The sequence below is a fragment of the Oryctolagus cuniculus genome, chromosome 2 (assembly GCF_051225735.1).
Source record: "Oryctolagus cuniculus isolate XC-2025 breed Fujian yellow rabbit chromosome 2, ASM5122573v1, whole genome shotgun sequence".
NCBI lineage: Eukaryota > Metazoa > Chordata > Mammalia > Lagomorpha > Leporidae > Oryctolagus > Oryctolagus cuniculus.
The window spans coordinates 195,988,970-196,012,329 of NC_142868.1; the positions used below are offsets into that span (position 1 = coordinate 195,988,970).

At 54.3% G+C, this 23,360-nt stretch overlaps 1 protein-coding gene across 26 annotated transcripts in view; it reads right to left on the minus strand.

The window, feature by feature from the left end:
- Positions 1 to 996: 996 nt before the first annotated feature.
- The window catches only part of LPIN1 (lipin 1), a 126,604-nt gene continuing 104,240 nt past the window's right edge, over positions 997 to 23,360 (minus strand). For 23 of the 26 annotated variants that reach the window (XM_008254750.5, XM_089326784.1, XM_089326783.1 and 20 more), the window contains 7 exons: positions 21,786 to 21,912; positions 19,717 to 19,865; positions 19,163 to 19,249; positions 14,109 to 14,261; positions 7,060 to 7,174; positions 6,583 to 6,686; positions 997 to 3,340 (listed from right to left, as the gene is read on the minus strand). In XM_008254750.5, the coding sequence (XP_008252972.1) occupies positions 3,181 to 3,340; positions 6,583 to 6,686; positions 7,060 to 7,174; positions 14,109 to 14,261; positions 19,163 to 19,249; positions 19,717 to 19,865; positions 21,786 to 21,912 (895 nt within the window). In that variant the 3' untranslated portion in view covers positions 997 to 3,180. Of the gene's footprint in view, positions 3,341 to 6,582; positions 6,687 to 7,059; positions 7,175 to 14,108; positions 14,262 to 19,162; positions 19,250 to 19,716; positions 19,866 to 20,787; positions 21,028 to 21,785; positions 21,913 to 23,360 lie in introns of those variants that run through there. The other 3 variants (XM_089326791.1, XM_089326790.1, XM_089326792.1) reach the window with 1 other exon arrangement.

The window sequence follows — 23,360 nt, forward strand, 5'->3', positions numbered from 1 at the left end:
ACACAGAATCAACAACAATTATGACAGTTTTGGCTTCCATGACAGAACCAGTCAAGGCCTTTGAAATGAAAACACATCTGGGGTACCCTACAGATAAGTCCGAAGTCCGGAAATATCAGGACAACAGGTTGAGGAAAGGGAACCACCCAGGAGTTAACACCACACCTGGGCAGGGCCCTGGGAGCACTTAGAGAGCATCTGACTGAAACTCCCTGCTCCTGAGCACCCGCCGGGCAGGCACAGCCCTCCGTCCTCCCCACACACAGCACTGAATCCACAGCAGACCAACTGCTGACTCCAGGTAGTGACACAAATGCTCAGAACAGGATCGGTTTGATGCGAGGCTTGATAGCACACACCAGAAAACCAGCAACTTAGTAACTTACCAAAAACTAAACTTACAGAGACATCAGTTAAGGGGATGGCCAAGTGTTGCCGTTCGCAATGCAGGTCTCTTCTAAGAGGGCTGTTTTGAGTCCCAGCTGCTCTGTTTCTGATCCAGCTCCCTGCTAATAATGCACTTGGGAAGGCAGCGGATGACGGCCCAAATGCTTGGGTCCCTGCACCCACGTAGGAGGCCCAGATGGGCATTCCTGGCTCATGGATTCACCCTAGCCCCTCCCCAGTCATTGCAACCATTTGGGGAATAAACCCACAGATGGGAGTCTTTCTCTCCCTCCCTCCCTCTGTCACCCTGCCTTTCAAATAAATTTTTAAAAAAATTTTTTTAAAAATCTAGTTAGGATGCCTGTATCCCAGTATACCCAGCTCTGTGGAAGACAGCTTGTGATGGCTCAAGTGACTGGGTCCCTGCCATCCATGATTGCATTCCCAGCGCCTAGCTCAGTCCCGGCCCAGCCCCAGCAGTTCGGGCATTCGGGGACTGAACCAGAAGATAATGGGAGATTACTACTTTCTCTGACTCTCTGCCTCGCTCAAGTAAATACTATCCAAAAAAAAAAAAAAAAAAAAAAAAAAAACACACATGCTCAAATGTCAGTGAAGCCTTTCATCAGTTTCATTTATTATAATATTTCCTAGCTTTGAATCCAGCACAATACAATGAAGTTTACAGTGATTTTTATCATTGCACCAGCATACACAAATACAGACCAGATACTGTAAGTAAAATATGTTCAAAGTGGTGAACTGAACCTACAAATTGAAAGGGAAATTTACTTTGAAAGTGTAATCATTTGTTTTCAGTGTACCAGGTATATTCTTTTCAATACACCAGGTATATACATTTTCCCATCCCACGTGATAAGCATCTGACAACCGGTCACTATGAAGTGACCCACTTCCACTGGGCACCTCTGACATGTGTGGTCCAAACACAGCATTCTAGCATGCGGCCTTGGGGGGCAGGGGGTCGCTGGGTGGCATTCATGTATACACGGATAAACCAGCTTGGAGATGCATCGGTGTAGCTAGCCCCCAAACAAACCTTGTTGGAAGCCGCAAGGCGGGTGTTAACACTGCTCAGTGGCCAGGGCTCACACTGAACTTGACAGATCTGAGACTGTGACTTTCTGGAAGGCATGCCCTGTGCAGGAGTGCTGTGGTGTGGGAAGTTAAAGGTTCATCACACTTATGGGTCCACAGAGGATCAATGGAGAGGACAGGCACCGACCCTCAGGGTCAGAGCTCCTCCCGCATGCAGGGCAGAAGGCCTTCGAGCCTTTGTAGGCCCATGAGTTTTATATTTAGCTCAGAGCAGTTAAAAAGTACTCAAAAATAACCTTGTGGCAGAAACAATGTAGCCTCTACAGGCCCCTGGGAGAAGGCCCAAAGAAATGAGCTAAGGCAGGACTATGTCTCATTACTCCTAGCATCTCCCAAAGAGAATCTGCATGTACGAATCCACGTAAACCAAGGCCCACGTCTGCCTCCTGCGCGCTGTGCTGACGGCTCAGCAGAGGCACGCGCTGCCGACAGAGCCCACCAACTACAACGAGGCAACAACTCTGCGTTCTCTTTCACAGAAAGAGTAATGTTTCCTCCAGCTGTTCTGCTTTGCCTCCTGTGACTCGAACAGGGAAATTTAAATAGGAAAGTATTTCAGTCGGTCGAGGAAAACACTCTTTAGAAAAATAATACTTCAAAAAGTAAAGCAAAATCTGTTACCAAAATAATTCTCTTGCTTTTCACATTGTTCTTGCTACAAACAGAACTTGACAAGAGAATCGCCTTCCATCGGCTTAAAGCATGTCACTCAAATTATTACTTATTCATCTGTCTTTGAGTGGAAGAGGCTGCTAAAAAAATCAATTACTCATAAATTCCAGTGTATCAGATACACAGAATAAGCCTCCTGGGATAGTCAAACAGAGAGCTTTTTAATATACTAACAACAGCTGTAATTGAAAGAATATGACCTAAAACGCTTGTTCGGTAACCCAACCGAAGTAATAAATAACATCTACAAAGAATAGAACCCAGCTTCTTGAAACAAACTCTCTTACAACCAGCCAGCGTCGTCCGGGCACTCCCGGTGAGACCCGACGTCGTCCCCATTCGGCCACGTGACCAGAGCCAGGGCACGTGATCAGCGCCACGCCACGCCGCGAGGCCAAGCGGCCGGCGTGCTGCCCGAGGGTCTCACCCTCCTTTCAGTTTAAGGCATTACAAGGTTACCGAGAGCTAGACACAGCGCATTCTAAATATAACGGCCGCCACAGGTACATTAAGGCATAAATATCCCGGCCTTGAGCCACCAAAAAACAAATAGGGGGGCCACATGCCAGTGACCTTGACGGCCATCTTCGCAGCCAGACGCGTGGCAGGGCTCTTCCCCCGGTCAGCAAACGCGGCAAGGGAACACCGTGGCCGAGGCCAGGCACACCCTCACGGAAACAGACCTCCTACCCTACTGAACACCGGGCCCGTCCGGCACTGCTCAACCGTCCCGTGTGCAGCCAACAGCAAGGAGGTAGCGAGCGGCGGACGCCCACAATGCACAGCGACCGCGAGCGGACTTCCGGGGCAGCCCGGAACAAGTACTTCCGGGGCAGACGGGGGCCTCACGGAGGTTGCGCACGCATTCGGCCTGAGCGGCCAGGCAGAAGAGCCTGTGGCTTCCCTCAATCAGGCTCGGAGCCCAGCGCGGGGTCCCCGCAACCTATCCTTTAATGGCGACGCCCAGGCAGAGGCGAGGTGGCCGGAGCCGCCGGGTCGTTGCTATGCCGAAGCCGAGTGGACGTCTTGGTTCTCAAAAGGCGGCGGCGGCTCTCTCCAGTAGGTGAAGTTGCTGAAGGTGTCGGAACAGGGGAAGTCTGAAGAATGGCTTCTTTTCAGCAGAGGGAAGACGTGGTCCACCACCTCGCAGAGCCGCACGTACCTGCGGGGAGAGGGGCGCGGTCAGCGCGGCGCCCGCCCGTGGGGTGCGGAGGGCCCAGGACGCCGGGCCGGCCACGCCTGGCCAGGCCCCGGGTTCCCCCGGCACGGCCACTCGGCCGTCGGAAACCAGAGAGGGGCGCGAGAGAGGCCGGGCGAGGGCCAGGCGGGGAGCGAGCGCCAGCAGAGGCGACGGCGGCCAGGCGGGGCCTGGGGCGGCTCATGGGCAGGCACACCCTGGGGGCGCCCACGAGGGTGCTTCCTGGGGTTTGGCCATGGGTTCTGCAGCTCGCTCGCTGCTCTGTGACGCCGCCGGGAAAATGCTTGACCCCTCTGAGCCGCCAACCCTGCACTGGAGGGAGAGGAAAACTGCCATGGCGCTGATTGGACAGCTAAACCACGCAAAGCAGGCAGCTATGAAGTACTATCAACCCGGGTATTCCACGGGCTTGCTGCCCCCACCGTCAGGAGACCTGGGGTCGGGTGCTACCTGCCCTGCTGTGCAACCTCGGGCAAGTGTGCTGCCCGCTCTGGGCCGCGGGCCCTTGATGGCGCGGAGCTGGGCTGCAGCGGGATTTCTCAAAGCTCCTACAGCGCCCCTCGCCCTCTGCGCTTGGTAGTCAGGGCTCTCTAAGGCCGGAAGCACCTCTCCAGACCCCCGGGCACCTCCGGGGGGAGAGGCTGGCACGCCCAGGCCTCCCACCCATCCTCAGACTCCTCCGTGACACTCACTGGGCCTCTCTCCAGTTCCAATTTGCTAAGAACCGAAAGGGGTTTCGAAATCCAAACTCCAAGAATTAGCGTGTTCTGAGGCATAAAATAACGCACGCAACGAGGACGAGTGTGTGTGTTTAATAAAGGGCCCCCGAGGGCGTGGGAGAAGCGGCATGCCTGCACGGAATGGGGGAAATCTCTCAACAGAAAACCAAGAATTATGTCTTTGCTGGGGATTAAAACAAATAAATTTTTAAAAGACCTCCTGGCTGTAAGGCCTATTTGTTTGAGGTTTGTGGCTATGGGAGGGGCCGTCCCCAAGGGGCGCAGTTCCCTGCCAGGCTGCCTGAGGCACCAGAGCCAGACCCGCTCGCTCCCTCCTGGGCTCTAAGGGGCCTCTGGGTGACCCTGCACCGAGGAGCTCCTGGGCTGGGCAGAGCTCATGGCGCTGACGCTCAGCGCACAGGCAGAGCCCTGAGCAGCCCTCGCCGACAGGGCCCTGGACTCCGCAGACATGTCAGAGGGTGGCCCCAGGCTCCAGGGGTAGGCACCAGCCTGACACAGAAGGCCGTGCCCTGGAGCCAGCTGTGCTCGGGGGCCGGCATTGTGGTACAGCGGGTTACACACCACTGACACTCCCCATCCCATATGAGCACCAGTGTAAGTCCCAACTGTTCCACTTCCAATCCACTCCCTGCTAATGCACCTGGGAAAAAATGGTACAAGATGGCCCAGGTGCTTGGCCCCAGTCCCCACTGTTGAGGCCATTTTGGGGAGTGAACCAGTGGACGGAAGATGTCTCTCCTGTCCCCTGCCAGTCTGCCTTTCAAGTAAGGAAATAAACCTTAAAAAAGAGGGAAAAAATGCTATACCCAGATCAGTGCCAGAGAGAGGTGTGCTCCCAGGGAGGGGCAGAGAATTCCTCTCACAGGAACAGCCCCAGCTCCAGGCCAGGCCAAGGGCAAACCACCCTAACTCCAGAGTCAGTGGACAGAATGACCTTGGGGGCCTCCAGGACAGGCTCTCTGAGGGCACACACATTGAGGCCACGCCTTCCACTTCTGTTTCTGGCCAGTATCCATTGGCCAGTTTTTGACCCTACAGAGAAACCCACTGGAATCTACAAACGGAGGTTCTCAAGGGCACTGACAGGAAGCAAGGAGAGGGAATTCCAGTTCCTGCTGGGGCGCCACCAGCCGTGGTGTCTGTGGCCCAACACTGGCACCTGCTGCAGGACGAGCAGGGTCCTGGCTGCATCCCCGCCTCACGCCACACACCTAGAGCACCGCTTGGGCCCCAGCCTGACGATGGGTCAAGAGGCTTGCAGGGCATCCCCGGGGGCTCAGTGTGGCCCAGGGCCACCCTATGTAAACTGCAGAAGAATCCACCCAGGAGAGAGAGCAACTTGTGAGTGAAAGTGTACCCCAAGGAGGTTAAATCTCCTTTGTGGCCTTGTGGGCAGAGCCGCTGTCCACGACATCAGCATCCCACATGGAAGCCCATTCGTGTCCCGGCTGCTCCATCCAAGGTCCAGCTCCCTGCTAATGGCCTGAGAAAGCAGTGGAAGATGGCCCAAGTGCTTGAGCCCCTGCTATCCACGTGGGAGACCTGGAGGAAGCTCCTGGCTCCTGGCGTTGGTTTAGCCCAGCTCTGACAGTTGTGGCCATTTGGAGAGTGAACCAGCAGATAGAAGATCCATCTCTCTGTCCCCCTCTCTCTCTAACCATACCTTTCAAATAAATTGTTTTGTTTTGTTTTTTTTTTTAAAAAGGATCTCCAATTTACCCAAAACCATCAGGGGATACCTGCAGGGAGCCAACCCATGGGAACCTGCCTGAACCAAATGCCCCCAGTCTGGCACCTCCAGGTAAAGAGGACTGCATAGGCTTCTGGGGTCACTCAGGCCAGAGGCTCCTTCTCAGACCAGACCCAAAGAAGTGCAGCTGTGACACAGACAAGGCAAAGTGACAACGGTCGGCCTGGGCTGGTGTCACCCAGGGGTCATAGCTCCCCACTCTGTAAGAAGTTAGGAGACCAAATTGAGGGGTGGTAGAGCCAAGACTGATGCCACAGCACACTGGGAGGCCTCTAGAAAAACAGGCATCCGGTTCAACCCTCTGACCCAGGGAGACAGCTGTGACCAAAATGACAAGGGCACCACAATGACACAGCCGTGTTTCCGGTAAGAAACAGTAAGTGAAGTGATACAGTTTCTCGTCTTTAAATACAGCTCCACAGATTCAGTGTGGTCACATTTCTAATGGACACTCTAGCCTTTCAGAGCTAACTTGGCAAATCTAAAGTACTGGTTTTCACATTCATTCCATTCCATTCTGGTAGCGGAATCCAACCACTAGGCTTCAATTTTAGACCCAGAGGGGTTCTGTCTAAAAGTTCAGTTTCTGGACAAAATGCAAGGAGTTAAGATTCCTTATGGAATCCAAGATTGAAAGGCGGGCAGCCGAGCATCAGAAGGCAGGCTGCGGGCTGGAGCCACTGTGCGGGGAGCACAGGGGACGGGGCCGTACTCACGATGAGATGTTGGTCTTTGCATGCTCCTGCACCAGCTCTCCTTTAGGGTTGACGGTGAATATTCTGTTCAGAGACACTCCTACTTGCTTGTATGAGTACACATCCTAGAGTTGGGGAAGGTGATTCATTAGAGAAAAGAGGCCACTGTGCATATTTCTGCGTGAGTGTACTGTTATCAAGTCTCCATTAACCAGAGCAGGGCAGTCTAAGAGTATGCTTCCATGGGAAACTACTCAGCGAGTTTTCCTCTCTGGGCCTCAAACCCACTAGTTAACTTCAAAGAAAACTAGAGGCCATGAAACAATTTTTAATCTCCTTGTCATCAGAGTTGTAGGCAAGTAGCTATTTTCCAGTTTATTTCTTATAGGATGTGAATCTGGCTGTACCCGTTATTCTAGGCTTTCAGGTGACTGCTCTCAAAAAAGTAACTTCCAGAACTTTCCGGAACGCTTATTAGATACCCAATCTAGTACTTACCGCTGGTCGGTTTCCAAAAGCAGCATAAAAGGGTTCCGTATTCGGGAAAAACAGGTTCTTAATGTCTGTTAAACACTGGACTTTAAACTTTTCTGGCTTCTTTTCAATCACTTCTCTGTCAAAACAATCAATCGTCAAAGAATCATTAGCATCAAACTAATTTTTAAGTCAAAGCTGCCTGGATTTCAAGCAAGCTTCCAGATCTTCCAAACTAACTGTGTGGGTTCCTTAAGCCACCCCAGGAAAGCACAACACAGCCAGTGAATCTGTATTTTCAATTCTCCCCACCAAGAAAACACCAAGGAGCAATCATTTCACCAAAGAGTTCTACTGGTCACCTATGGGACACAGAATTCCAGAGCAGAGAACAAGAGCGGGCATCTCCAACCTCACTATATGAGGCAACACAACCTTGAAAGCTGAGGGAGAACAGGGTGAGCTGCGTGTGGCCAATCTCTCCTGTCGGCCTAGGCAACACCTCTAATGCAGGCACATGGACAAAGGACAGCAACACACACAAGCTGGGTTTACTCCAGGGATACAATGGTGATTCCAAGTTCAAAGTCAATTGAAGTCATGTAATACATTCTCAGATGAAAGAAGAAAAGGAGGATCAGCTAACAGATGCTACAAAGAGGGCATCTGATACAGTTCAGTATCAGGATGAAAATTCTTCAACCAGAAAAGAAGGATATACGCAAAAATCTACAGCACACACCCTGTTAACGGTGAAGTGAAACAAAGGCAGTGTCTGAGCACTTCACTTACAATGTGCTGCTGGTCTGACCCAGAGCAAGAAGGTAAGAAAAAGAAAAGTTATTAGAAAGTTATTGGGAAAAAATTATTAGGATTAGGGGAAAAAACATCATTATTTACCAAAAATTCCATATTTTTTAAAAAGCACCTGCAGATGAATCATCAGAATTAACACAAGTTTAATAATGTTAATTCAATGTACCAAAATCAATGTATATACACCCATTGCATGGTCATGCATTAGAAACAGGCAGAAACTAAAATTGTGTAACAGTACTTTAAACAGATTTTTGAAATATCAAATATCTAGGGATTTACTTAACAGAAGATGTGCCAGACTTCAGAATTAAAACTGCATAACTTTATTAATATTAGAGTTGACCTAGTAAGTCAACAGACCACATTCTTTCTTCTTTCATTTATTTATTTGAGGGGCCGAGAGATGGAAAGAGAGAGAGAGAACAAGCGAGCACGCAGGCACGGCACGCACTCCCGTCTGCTGACTCACTCCCTGGAAGCCTGCAATGGCAAGGGCTGGGCTGGGCTGCAGCCAGGAGTCAGGCACTCAACCCAGGGCTCCCAGTCTTAACCCCAGCAGTCTGGGCAGCACCCCACCTTGCCATCATGAAGTGTCGGGCCTTTGCCTGCCCTTCAATCCATGTCTCCCACATGCATGTCAGGAAACCAAGTACTTCAACCAGACCTTCCAGGGTCTGCATTAGCAGGAAACTGGAATCAGAAGCAGAGCTGGGGGCTGACTCCAGGCACTCCAATTATGGTATGTGAACAACTTAATTGGCATTTAACTGCTGGGCCGAACACCCACCCCAGACCATATTTTTGACCTGATAGAGTAGTATTATGATCCAGAGTCCTTGCAATTTTAATCAAGCTTGCAATGTATTTTTGCATGGTTTTATAGAACTTTACCCTAAAAGCTACAGAGGAAAACAAAGGGCAGGCAGAGCCAGGACATTCCTCATGATGGCAAGGTGAGACCCTTCCAAGGTTACCAGAGTTAAGACTCTGGGGTGCTGTTCAATTCCTCTCACCCTGGGACCGGCATAAGCTACCACCTGCAGTGCCAGCATCCCATCTAAGTACCAGTGCAAGCTCCAGCTGCTCCACTTCCAATGCTGTTTCCTGCTAATGAGCCTGGGAAAGCAGTGGAAGATGGCCACCGCAACGCACATGAGAGACCCAGATGGAGTTCAGGGCTCCTGGCTTCAGCCTGGCCCAGCCCCAGTCATTGCAGCTATTTGAGGAGTGAACCAACAGATGCAAGACCTCTCTCTCTCTCTCTCTCTCTCTCTCTGCATCTCTCCCTGTCTCTCTGTAACTCAGTCTTTCAAATAAATAAGTCTTTAAAAAAAAAAAATCTCTCACCCTGCGCCAACAGACAGAACAGACAGCCCACCAAACATCACCAGACACTTGATTTACAACTACAATGACACTGCAGAGCCGTAGGGAGAGGACAATGTTTTCAGTAAATGATGTTGGGACAAGTGAAAACCAGTGTAGGAAACATAAAATTAGTTCCCACTCCTGCTTCACTCTAGCTAACTAACCCAGTTCCTGGTAGATTACAGACCCGAATGTGAGCAGCGACACCTCAGGGTGACACACAGGACATCGTCATTATGACTGCGGGCCGAGGAAGCCTTTGCTGTAACATAGAAAAGCCCAAACCACAGCAGAAACATTCGCTCCTGGAATTAAGAATGTGCGTTCCTCAAAAGCTGTAAACTAGGAAAAGATATTTGCAGTACTCATATCACATGTACACAGAATACATTACATGCTCTTCCAAATACAAAAGCAAACAGGAGAAAGACTTGAACAGGTGCCTCATGGAAGGAGGAGCCCACATGGCCGATAAACATGCGAGAAGAGGCAGTTCACACCCAGCAGACGAGCACACAGGCACAAAGTCTGAAAATGTGTCGGCAGGAAGGCAGCACAAATGGAACACTTATCAGCTGCTACCGGGTGCCTAACTTGGCTCACCTACTGCGGGAAGCAAGTTGGAATAACCTAACAAAGCTATGTGTGCGTGTACTCCACGGCTTAGCAATTCCTCTCCTAAGGACAAACCTTGGACCAACTATGGGTATGTGCAGCACATACAAGGAAAATCTAGAGAATCTACAAGAGTAGACTGGATAAACTAACAGGAGCAGGGTCAGACAACCAGGTACAACAGAGAAGTAAAAGCGAATGCATTGCAGTTGCACTCAGCAATCTTGGGAACATCACACTGAGTGAGGAGAGCAAGCTCCAGAACTCATGATTCCTCTTCCGTGAAATTCACACATGTTCATCATGAAATACAGTGGTTAGGATCGCACTGTGTGTGACACCACTACTGAGAAAAGCAAGGAATGATGAAAATGCAATTCGGGGCCAGTGGTTACCACTGACAGGGCGATGAGAGCAGTGGGACTGGAGTTGAAAGCAATGTCAGGGTATTTCACCAGGCGGCAGGCACCCTGGGGGCCACTGTGATAATCCTTCACCTTGCGTTCCATGTAGAAATATGCTCCTGTACCTACTCATGTAGACAATGATGTTGTTGGTGGGGAGGAAGAAGAGGATGGAGTACTCAACCAAGAGTCCAAAGACCCCAGGCCTGCTCCTGGCTCTGTGCTAGGGGCTCAGCGTCCTCCTTACCACCAAAATGCAGGCTGTACACTGTACATCTCAGGACTCTTATGGATAACACGAGTGACTCTACGATTGTGAGTCCAAACTGCAGTCCACCCGGGCACACCATCCAAGTTCCACTGCCTGCTTCAGCCTCTCCCCCTCCAGGTTGCCGGTGCCCCAGGTGGAGTGAGGACTTCCGGGGAGGAAGTGGCCAGGGCTGCTGGGAAGGTCCCCTGGGAGTAGTATCCATTGCTCCCTGGCGGATCCTGTCTCCTTGGAGATCTGTAGTCCCTGGTCCCTGGTCCCCTGCCTCACCCGAGAGCAAATGATTCTCCTCGAGCAAATGAGTCATTCACCCAAGTCACAGAGGAACAGCCAAGCTGCTTGAGGACGAATTTCTTCTGTCCCAGAGAGACAGAGAGGCCAGCTCTGGCCTCCGCTCAGCCCTGAGTCCGGAGCCTGCAGTCGGAGAACTGCGGGGGCTGCTGTCACCCTGCCTATCAGCACAGTCCTCCCTGCCCTAAGGAGCAACGTACTTTGTGCTAACAGAGGGCCTGTGAGCACGACCTGAGCAGCTCGGCCTCCACGACACACAGGGAAGGTCACGGAGAGAACCATGGGACCCAACTCTACGTTTCAGCTTAAGGAAGCAGCTCCCCAAGAGCTGGGAGTGGGCGGGTGCTCCCCGGGTCCTTGTGCAGGCTCAGCTCCTGGAATCCCAGCATTTCAGAGCGGCAGGAACCCTGGAGACCTTGAAATCCGATCTGATCTGGCAGCCAAGGAAATGGCCTCGGAGGAGGGGAGACCTGCCCTCCCTGGTTCCCCACAGCCTTGGAGGAGGGGAGACCTGCTCTCCAGGTTCCCCACAGCCTTGGAGGAGGGGGGAGACCTGCCCCCCAGGTTCCCTACAGCCTTGGAGGAGGGGGGAGACCTGCCCTCCCTGGTTCCCCACAGCCTTGGAGGAGGGGGGAGACCTGTCCCCCAGGTTCCCCACAGCCTTGGAGGAGGGGGGAGACCTGCCCTCCCTGGTTCCCCACAGCCTTGGAGGAGGGGGGAGACCTGTCCCCCAGGTTCCCCACAGCCTTGGAGGAGGGGGGAGACCTGCCCTCCCTGGTTCCCCACAGCCTCAGGAGGGGAGACCTGCTCTCCCTGGTTCCCCACAGCCTCGGAGGAGGGGAGACCAGCCCTCCCTGGTTCCCCACAGCCTCAGAGGAGGGGAGACCAGCCCTCCCTGGTTCCCCACAGCCTCGGAGGAGGGGAGACCTGCCCCCCAGGTTCCCCACAGCCTTGGAGGAGGGGGGAGACCTGCCCTCCCTGGTTCCCCACAGCCTCGGAGGAGGGGGGACCTGCTCTCCCTGGTTCCCCGCAGCCTCAGAGGAGGGGAGACCAGCCCTCCCTGGTTCCCCACAGCCTTGGAGGAGGGGGGATCTGCCCCCCAGGTTCCCTACAGCCTCAGGAGAGGGGAGACCTGCCCTCCCTGGTTCCCCGCAGCCTCGGAGGAGGGGAGACCTGCCCCCCAGGTTCCCCACAGCCTTGGAGGAGGGAGACCTGCTCTCCTAGGTTCCCCACAGCCTCAGGAGAGGGGAGACCTGCCCTCCCTGGTTCCCCACAGGCTTGGAGGAGGGGAGACCTGCCCCCCAGGTTCCCCACAGCCTCGGAGGAGGGGAGACCTGCCCCCCAGGTTCCCCACAGCCTCGGAGGAGGGGAGACCTGCCCCCCAGGTTCCCCGCAGCCTCAGAGGAGGGGGGAGACCTGCCCTCCCTGGTTCCCCGCAGCCTCGGAGGAGGGGAGACCTGCCCCCCAGGTTCCCCACAGCCTCGGAGGAGGGGAGACCTGCCCTCCCTGGTTCCCTACAGCCTCGGAGGAGGGGAGACCTGCCCCCCAGGTTCCCCACAGCCTCGGAGGAGGGGAGACCTGCCCCCCAGGTTCCCCACAGCCTTGGAGGAGGGAGACCTGCTCTCCTAGGTTCCCCGCAGCCTCTCGAGAGGGGAGACCTGCCCCCCAGGTTCCCCACAGCCTTGGAGGAGGGAGACCTGCTCTCCCTGGTTCCCCACAGCCTCAGGAGAGGGGAGACCTGCCCTCCCTGGTTCCCCGCAGCCTCTTGAGGAGCCAGGCAGGATCAGAGCAAGCAGGCCTGATTCCCACTCCCAATCTGGGTGCACGGCCTGTTCCTGCCAACAGTGCTATCTGCAGACCCCCGGGTGCCCTTCCTTTCCTCCTTTCCAACTCACAGCAAGGCCGTAGGCTCAGCACTGGGCCAGCTGAGCTGCACCTTGCTAATGATGATCGCCGGTACCTGTGGCAGGCATTCCCATCAATCTGGACAAGCCCCAGGACAGCCACCAGGAGCACCTCTGTCTCCCAAGAGGACATCCAAATGGTGGGCTTTCGTTGTTTTGAGTAATTCGTCAAAGGGAAAAAGTAACACATCTTGGACAATGATATTTAAATACTGAAATGGATCACATTCGATTTATTTCTCGGAGTAGGATGTCAGAGTGATCCTATGAACTTGTTCTCTCGCCTGGCAAAGCCTGAACTTGACATATACCGAGGAGAGGCCTGGGCAGACTGTGAGCAGAGCTCGGAGACGCATCTCCAGTGGAATCTGGATTTCTGTGGCGCTCTATGCTGCCAAGACAGCTCTGAGGACTTGAAACACACCAGGTGTCGCCTACATTTTCACCCCAGAATGCATGAGTTTCTGTGTGGGAGCTCTTACTACGGGGGGGGGGGGGCTGCTGCTCGCACGGAATCACGCAGGGGTGTCAACGTGTCCCTGCCCTAAAGACGACTCAAGAATCCACACGGCTCTTTGGTTCCACCGAGATCTTTCTGCTGTTTGCACGACTGGCAACAGCAAGCAGTTCCTTGGCTCCTCAAATCCAGGCAGACTCGTGCCAAAGCCTTGCCCCTTGCCACAGGGAAAGACTCAGCACCTGTGTCCAGCAGGGACCCATGCCCTGAAGCTGATCATGAAAGATTGTGTTCCAAGAGGAGTCAGCCGTGGGGAAGCCCAGTGTCAGCCTGCCCCACCCCGGGACTCACTGGCCCACGGGCAGTCTGATCCCACTGGCTTAAACAGGCAGGAGGGTGATGGGAAGAGGGCAATCAGCAGTCAGCTGGTGGTCCAGGGGGCACCATTCAGATCAAGTGACCCAGGCAGCAAGGCCAGGTGGACGTGGTGGTCGGTGGAGGGGCCCCTTACCACGGTCTAGGTTCCCCGAGAGAGGAGGCATGAGTGGATTCTCCAAAGGCCATTAAGACCCAGCCAGGCCACTCAGGGAGATGGCAGGGAGAGGGCCTCAGAAAGGGACCAGCAAGTGCACAGGCGCCCGGAGGGAAGACCATCTGCAAAGTGCGAACAGCTCAGTAAGAAGCAGAAATGTGACTGGAGTGGAAGTCAAGGTCGGCTCTGGGGCTGGGCTTTAACCCGACAGCCATGCTGAGCCCATGAAGGCTGGTGCTGGGGGCCAGGTCTGCTTTTGAGTTTTAGATTTTTTTTTCTGGTGCCCACAATGATACGTGGATATGGGACAGAGGAGCCCAGTTCAGCAGTGTTTCTTGCAAAACTTGCAATGAGGAAGACAGAGGGCCGGGCAGTCCCGAGACCCCTGCGTGGGGAGCAGAGGGCGGCGCAGTACCTGTGGAGGGCGGAGAAGAGGCTGCTGGGGCTGAGCAGCAGCGGCCCCTGCGGCAGCACCGTGCCCCTCTCGTTGACCCAGTGCAGGTAGCCCCTCGTCATGTCTGCCATCCCGATGGCGCGTGCAGAGCAGTAGAGGAACTTATAGCCATTCCTGAAAGACAGACAGAAGCCCCCAGTCAATGGCATCGCGTCTCTGCTCCACGAAGAATGGCACTGGTGCCAGTTCCCTCACAGATGAAAGCCACAGGCTGCAAACCCTTCCTTCCGACTGCTGTCTCCACATTCCTCGTAGGCAACAAGGGAATGTCTCGGCACAGCTTCTCCACAATCAAAGTCACTCCCACACCTCAGCAAACAGCAGTCCTGGCGGCAGGCCAGAAGCAGGGGGCCTCCTGGGTTTCTGCCACTCCTCACAACCACCCCACCCCTCCCCACCAGCAGGTGCAGCGGCTCCGCCTCAGAACAGCCTCCACGCCACACCCTGGGCATAGCACCACCAGCCTCAGTCCCACTGCTACAACAGCCCTGAGTCCCCTCCCTACATCCAACAGGGCTCTGCACAGCACCCGAGGGCACTTAAAAGTTCCATCTGCTCAGGTTCAAAACCTCCCGGGGCTTGCTCTGTCTCCCAGATGGAATCCTAGTTCTTCACGTGCCAGTAAGTCTGGGAACCGCTTTCTCTGCCTGCCCAGCTGCCCCACCCCTCTCTCCTGGCCACCTCACAATGTCCTCACCCCTCCCCCTGGCCCTGCTCACTTCCACACCAGGCCCTTGTCAGTGCCATTTCTCTGCCCACAACACCATCCCCGGTTGCTTCCTCACCACATCTAGGTCTCTGCTCAAATCTCTCCCCAGGAGGGCCCTTCTCCCAACTCTCTGCCCAGAAACACACGCTGTCCGCCCTCAGCCAGGCGCTGGTCCTTGCTCTGCCTTAGTTTCCCACATAGCATTACCGCTAGTGTTAGGTCACAGCACCTGGTCACACCATCTCCCACATCAATCCGTGACAATAGGGACCCTGTCTCGTTCCTGGCTGTAACTCCAGTGCCTGAGCTTGGGAACATTTGCTAAGGGAGCAAACACTAGCCATCCACTTCCTAGCTGAGTGTTCCACTGTGAATATTTCATGGTGGCCAGAGAGACCTATCTCTGCAATTGCTTAACACTATGTTCTTGAAGACAGGAAAGTTTTAAAACAAAAAGCATCTAGAAATATCAGCTTGTTTGGAATACAGGCGTGCATCTGAAAATCAAGTAACCTTTTGAATTAAACATCTTCATATTTTAACTGTCTAATTAATGCTATCTTGTTAAAAAAATCAGTATTTCTGAGTACAGCTCTTCACATCAAAGCCCTAAAAGTGCCACCTGCAGCGGTCTGAGATGCTAATTCTGTTCGAAATTTGATTTTCAAATACGTTTTCATCGTTGGATCCTGGCACTGATCTGCTGTCGCCATGCGAGCATTCTGCTTCTAAGGCCACCAGGAAATTTAACATGGGGGGTGGAGGAGGGGGGGACACTTGTGACAGGAATTACCCTTACAGAGCCTCACCCTCTCAAGGAACACTCCCTGCAATGCCCACGCGGGCCCCACCCACCGCTCAGGGGGAGCCCCGTGCAGGAAGCCCCTGTCAGAACGGGACAAGACAGAAGACAGACCAGTGGTGGGATGCGGCCACAGAAGGTACAGTCTGAGGCTCTTTCCATTGTCTCTCAACTACACTCACCGGGCACTCCTGTACCCAGCCCCACACTGGCTGGAGGGGCGGTGCACCAGACACAACACGGCCCCACCCTGCAGGGGCAGGGAGTGCCGAGGGAAACACCAGCCACAAGGAAACAGGGCAGGAGACAAGCAGATGGGGATGCCCGTGCAAAGGGTGCCGCAAACACTCGAGGTTTGCCCTTGGTCCTCCACCGCTCTTGGAGATAGACCAGGGCTCCAAGGAGAGACCAGAACACGTGAGTGAGGAGCAACAAGACTCTAAACTCAGTTCACTTTCACCTCTGGTCCCAATCCCTACAAGTAGTCATGTTCGGTAAGTATAGAGACATTGACGCCTGGTCAGATGACTGCAAAGATGTATATATCCAACCAGGTAGGAAAGTGGAGCAATTGAGAGGAGGAGGTGGCAGCTGCCTCAAGTCACGGCTTCCGGCCTGGAACAGCTCCGGGAGGACTGCAGCACCTGGGCCAAGCAGCGAAGGCTACGCAGACACTGAAAAGCAGGCTGCAGGCGAGGGTAGGCCGTCTCCCTGCACAGGAGGGAGGGGAAAGGGAACACAGGCAGGGCAGAGCAGAAGGCCTGAGATGTCCCCTACACCAAGCAGCCAGCACCAGCCTGAGACCTGGAACTGCCACCCCCAGGAATGCACACTGTTCTTCCTGTTAAGTGCTGAGCGCGGAGGCCCTGAAGGCCATGACCAAGCTGTAGCCGAGAAGGCTGCTGGGGAAGCCCTGACCATCGCTGCGGGCCACACAACCCGCCCGTCTGGGAGGCACGGGCAACAAACACCCAGCTCCGTGGGCATACAACTGTTGGGCTCCAGGTCACGTCACCCGAGACTCCTCCACCAAAGGACACAGGATTCCGTGGCTTTCACGTGGTCTACACCAGCCAATCTGGAGCAAGGACCATCAGGGTTATTTGGGAAGCTACACAGCTTTGTTTTCAGGAGGATCTCCTTTCTGGGAAAATCCAAGTAAGACACAAACCAACACCGCCCGCCCCCCCCAAAAAAAAAAAAAGAAAGAAGAAAGACGTGACTGTGCTCTTTAGTGTAACACTAAGGGGGCAGGAAGAGACTAGGTGGGCAGCAGACTTGGCCCAGGATGACTTAGGCTGTGATCTGCAGGGTATACTGACCCAGAAGGGTTTCTTTATTTTTTTTTCTTTTTATTTGACAGGTAGAGTTATAGACAGTGAGAGAGAGAGACAGAGAGAAAGGTCTTCCTTCTGTTGGTTCACTCCCCAATGGCTGCTATGGCCAGCACTGCGCCGATCTGAAGCCAGGAGCCAGGTGCTTCTTCCTGGTCTCCCATGCGGGTGCAGGGGCCCAAGCACTTGGGCCATGCTCCACTGCCCTCCCAGGCCACAGCAGAGAGCTGGACTGGAAGAGGAGCAACCAGGACTAGAACCCGGCGCCCATATGGGTTGCCAGTGCTGCAGGCGGTGGATTAACCAAGTGAGCCACGGTGCCAGCCCCAGGTTTCTTTCTTTCAACTAAAAATAAATGCACTTTCCAGTGTCACACAAGTTGCAGCACTTCCTGAGTGCATTAATCTTTCTAAAGGAAAAGGCGGCCGGGGGAAGGGGCCTGCATGTTTGCCATCTGCAGCAGTAACACTGGGAGACGTTTTCCGCGGGCGAGTCAGCACTATTGATTCCATCTTCCCACATGCGCGTCCGATGGCCCGGCAATCCCACTGGTGGGAACTGACTTCTCGGCGGTATTCCCTCAGTGCGTGTGGCCACCTCACTCGCACACACAGTGCGTACCATACTGTGGTACATACAGTGCTGGTTCCAGGGACAGTGCAAGCATGGGGGAGCACGGACACGGGCGCTGCTCATTGCAGGGCACAACGGGGCACAGCCCGAATGACAGCTCTGAACAGCAGCTGCAAAGAATAAGGTAAACCTAACACAGAAGGAGACAGGAGGAGGATATGTAAATACGTAATGTGAGGGCAAGGGAGGGGGTTGGAATGGAGTTTCTAAAGTACAGCAAGACAGAGCCAGACCGTCCACAGTGCTCCACCAGGAGGGAGTGGACTAGCTTGGTGTAGGACAGGGACCTTTGTACTTTCAAGTTTCTGGGACCTTGGCCTCTTTTGTTTTTTGTTTTTTTTATGAAACGTGTAACTTTTCTAAGTTTTCAAAGGTGAACCCTAGAAAAGTCAAAGCGATGAGCCAGACACCCAAGAAGAAACCGAAGCTCGCAATCCCACTGGGCTGTGAGGTCCTCTCTCCACGACACTGCTCCCCTGCTGTCAGCCACTGTGTCCAGTTCGTGAAAACACCAAGTACCAGCCACAGGCCTGCCACCTAACAGGCAGCCAGTGCACATCGGGTAGAAGAATGACTAAAGGGTAGGTCATCTATTCCATTCACGTGTGTCCACAGAGTTCCAGAAATAGCTTTGGCCTATTGCCCACTCCCTGGGAACATGCCAGGCTGCACACCAAGGGACTAAGAGTCTCATCCTGACATTCACCCCAAGTATAGTTTCCTCCCCTTCTTTGCCCAGGGAGAGATGGGGCTGTCCTGACTCCGACCTAAGCTCTACATTCCACGCATCCAGGAGGCCCTGTGTGGGTCGGGGTGCAGAGCCATGAGCCAGCGTGGATGGAGAAGAACCCCTGGAGGCAGAGCAGCGCAGGAGCCATGACCTTGGAGGCAGGCAGCCCAGGGTCAGACAAGCTCTGCCTCCACAGCTATGCGAATATGAGAAGTCACTGCCCCTCTCTGAGTCAGTGTCACTCATCTACACGCACGCTACCGCAAGCCTCTGGCGTTGATGTAAAGGTCTCAGTGAAGAGGCACGGGAGGAGCCTGACCCACGACAGCAACTTGGGAACTCATCTCCCAGCGACGTGCCCACCAGGGGCCCCCTGGTGACTGCTGCTCTGTGTTTTAGCACTCACCGGCATGTTCCACAGGTGCACACAATCCTGAATGGCTCCGAGGCCCGGCACCACCAATCCTGAGACTTCCTCAGAAGCCGCAACGTTTCGGCCTACAGGAGATTGCTTAGCACGTTCGATACCCCTCACCCCGGCCACTTCTCCACCTGGTCACCTGCCGTGGCCCGGCTCCCAGCCTGGACACTGCCACCTTCTCTCTCCTGGCGACTGCTTCATTTCCTCGTACCAAATTCAAATGTGGAGGTGCCCGGATGCACTGTGTGTGCACCCAGCGCTCCCCACCACCACCACCCATGCCCACGTTTGGGTGCAGCCCCCTGAGCAAGCCCCACGGAGCCTGGCAGACCAGTTCCAAGTGTGTCATCACCAGCAGCGCGTGGCAGACGGGACACTGTACTTACTGGCTCACTTTATGGTAGAGCTTGGCGATGCCCTGGTGGGTCCAATCCTTCCCAAGCGTGGGCAGAATGTGGCCAAGAGTATCTGATCTAAATAAAGACAAAAACAAGAAAAATAAAATGAAAAGGTCATCGCATGGGGGGAAAAAAGTCCATTCAGATTCACGGCCTCCTGAGCAATGCCTCCCTGGGTGGAAAGAGCCAGGCTCGGGTCATCACACGAGGACGCTCAGGGAGCAAGATGGAGCCCACAGAGGGCACCTTCTCCCTCATCACCTGCCCAGGCCCTGCGCTGGCCCGTCACTCAGCTAAGGCGCTCACCATAGGCGCCCAGACAGGAGGTCACACCCCAGACAGAAACAATCAACGACCGAGCCCTGACTCCGGCTGCCAGATTCAAGGAACTAAAACCACGTGAGCGGCTCTGACGGCACCAGACCTGGTACTGCCGAGTCCCCTGCTGCCACCTGGGAGGAGTGTGGGAGTGCCAACTCCAGGAGCAAGGGCCCCCCGTGGACGTGGAGAGAGCTACCATGGCCCAGGTCAGTGGGACCCACCTTGTGATGGTCCCGTCGATGTCAGAGATGATGACCTTGTCGTCCCAGTTCCACAGGTAGATGGTGCCCTCGCAGCGGCAGGTGCCTTGGTACTGCGTGGTGACGCTGAACACCACGTCGTTGGGGCCGTTCTTCAGCTTCAGGCTTTTCTGAAACATAAACACTTATCAGTGTACCTGACGGCAAGGCCCAGGGCGGCGGCAAACCGAACTCTGCTCCACGGCAGGCAGATTCGAACTCTGATAAAGATGCACCCTGGGAGGGAATGTCATTATGATCTTAGAATTGTATCTACAAATCTCACTGTATCTGTGAAAAATGAATTAAATTAAAAAAAAAAAAGTAAAACTATAATAAAATAAAACAAAAACGCGCCCTCCCTGGGGCCACGGTGTAGGTAATTCTTCCTTTTCCATTTCTTGCTCGAGTTCTTCTGGGGCTAGGTGGGCGACCTGAGCCTGAGCTCCCTCGGGCCCTGGAGGGGGTTCAACCACAGGCTCCCAGAAGGGCCTAACAAATCACCGTCTCAGAGAAGGACACGAGGTCCTCGGCACGAGGAGACATGAAAGCCGAGGGTGCAGAGGCTTTCCAACGCCGCTGTTTCATTCCTTGCTTTGTGGACCCAAATTGGACACCAGAAGCTTCCGTAACCAGCCACCCCGCTCCCCAGAGCCACACCAAGCTCAGCAGGCAGGACTGCTCCTGGCTGCCAGGATACCCTGGTGCAGCGGCCAGGGCCTCCTAACAGCCTCCTTCGTGGGCCATACAAAATTCTCAACTTAAAAATCAGCCTGTCGCAGATTTATCGAATGTTGGCTCCCACCTCTGGTGGCCTGGGCAGGGCTGGATCAGATGATTCCGTGGGGCTTACCCATCCCATGGGCAGGACGTTCCCGAAAACCCTGCTTCTGGTGAATGTCAGCAGTGTACCCATGGCTGAGGGGCTGCCTGTGTCAAGGGGGACAGTGACACCAGGCAGTCAGGCCCCACACGTGGCCGCTGTGGCCTCTGGGCCTGCAAGCTGGCTTTCCCCATTAAACACCACCACAGCCATGCCACTCCCACCACCTCTTAGGATACACACTGAAGACTTTATTCACACAAGAGCAGGTGTGTTTGCTCACACACTGATCACGGCTTCAAACAGCCTTCAGGGATGGAAAATGGTAAATGGTCTTTACGGGGCTGGCACTATGGTGTAGCTGGTTTATGGGCACCAGTTTGAGTCCCGGTTGCTCCACTTCTGATCCAGCTCTCTGCTGTGGCCTGGGAAAGCAGTAGAAGATGGCTCAAGTCCTTGGGCCCTTGAACCTGCATGGGAGACATGGAGGAAGCTCCTAGCTCATACCTTTAGATCGGCACAGCTCTGGACATCGTGGCCAATTGGGGATTGAACCATTGGAGGGAAGACCTCTCTCTCTCTCTCTGTAACTCTGACTTTCAAATATAAAAATAAATCTTTAAAAAAAATGGTCTTTGCACATCTTAGAGGTCTTCAGAAGGTGCACAGACAATGTGTATTATGAAAAAACTATGCATGGATTTCAAATTTTTTGCACCAAAAAAAAAAACTTATCTTTTAATTCTGCCTTCCATGAACTTCCTAAAGCACCTCATACACACACAGAAGAGGTCGCTGTGACAGACAATGCCTTTGCTACCTGAAATTCCCTCTATCATAGCCACTTGCCCCCCACCAACGGAAGGGACTTCACACGAAAAACACCCCGGAGAGATGCCGCCGTCACCACTCGCGTCTCGGGGTTAAACCCGTTCCACCAGGCCCCTCCTCCCCAGCTTAAAAACATGGTGAGAAATAGGCGGCAGGCAAAAGGGAAGCCACAAAGAGGGTCCAGCCCAAGTGGGTGCTGAAGTCAAGGGGCAAAGGGGGGGAGCCAAAGGGAGGGGTCGGAGGTCACCAGAGAGTAGCAGGTGCGCTGAGAAGGCAAAGTGCCAGGTCACAGAAGTGGGAGACGCATCACACCATTCACACCTGTCTCAGAGGCTGCACGCTGGTGACCACGGGGTGGCCAGGAGCTGGTCATGGCCGTGGGGAGGCCTGGACTCACCAGCTGCTCTGACGTGAGCCGCAGTGTCTTCTTGTAGCTGACGCTGGGCAGGAGCGGGAGGTGGACTGCGTTCGACGGCTTGGCAGCTGCGTGCTCCTCATCGCTGGAGGATGACTCGTGCTTTATTCTGGAACACACAGTGATGTCATCGCCCATCAGGAGACACATCTGAGTAGCCATTAAAAGTGCATTAGCCCCGAAATCAATGACCAAGTCCGCCGGGCCTCTCCCGAGCACTGTCTCTGAGGCGCACGGCTACACAGCGTCAACCAGTGGGCTGCCTGCACCCCCGACACATCTCCCCGCGTGACTCACACAGGGCTGCCTCTCCCCGCTCACCTGCCTGCCCACCAGCTATCACCATCCCGTGTCAGTCCAACAAGACGCTCTTCTTGGTGATGGTGCCACTCACCCTAGCCCCAGGAGACACTGTCTCTCTCTATCTCTCTTCACCCTTGATCTGGGACCACAGGTCCAGCCCCAAAAGTCTACATTTCTACAAGGCCAACCTCATCAGCTCCCCACTCATGAGTGGACTCTGTCCAAATAGGATTCCAAACAACTGGGGCACTCCCAGGATCTATGTACACATGCCAGTGAACACAGGACAGGAGCCTGGCAGGCTGTCTCATGAGCAAAGAAAGGACTGTGCCACCTTGCCCGCCGCACAACCCTCAGGTGGTGCCCTAACTCCTGCAGCCATTCCTGCTCACGGGGCTGCAGTACAGGGGGCATCGGGCCCAACTTCTTCAAGCAGTGAGCAGAAAGCAGATGCATAGTTAGTTGTCCCCTGCCGTGTTCAGTCCCCAGGACAGCAGTATTAGGGCTGTTTCCCAGGGCCTCTAAGAATGTCTTCCCTCCTCTATACCAAGTGCTTAGTACCTGGTGTAGGCCAAAGACAAAGGCTGAGGCCGCCAAGTAGGTATGGCCCTGCCCCAGGGCCCCTCATTCCTGCAAAGCTCCAGCTGGGCACAGCCCAGGTTCCGGATTCGCACAGGTGGAGTTGTGAAGCTCACATTCCTTCAAGAAGCAGGTCTTGCAATCCAGGACCACCCGTGTGCCTCCTGTGCGGAGCCCTGGCTTTTCCCAACCCTGGAATGAGCTGCCCCTCATTGGAGGAATGGAGCTCATTCACCAATACTCACTCACCCAGTGCCAGCCATCAGTGACACCGCCAACCACCCGGCCCCTGCTCTCACGGGCCTTTCCCCTACGCGGCCATAACACGGTGACCTGGGCTGGAGATGCAGATGGGGCAATCGCTGTGACACCACCCTGGAAACAGGTGACTGTGTCGAAGGGGACACACGGACAGCAGACGCTGGCACCCTGGCAGGGCCAGAGCAGGGCTGAGGTCCATGTAGATGGAGTGGCCCCGTGTCACCGCAGGTTGATCCCAGGAGGGGTAGAAACGGCCTAGCAGATAGCATGGCAAAAAAATCTAGGTTTCAGCCCCAAACTGACTCAGGCTGCATGTCCTGGGGTAAATCACTTCCTCTCCTGTCAGCCTTGATTTCCTGATCTTAAAATGCAGACATACAAACTGCGTCACAGGCACAGAAAACTTAGGTTTCA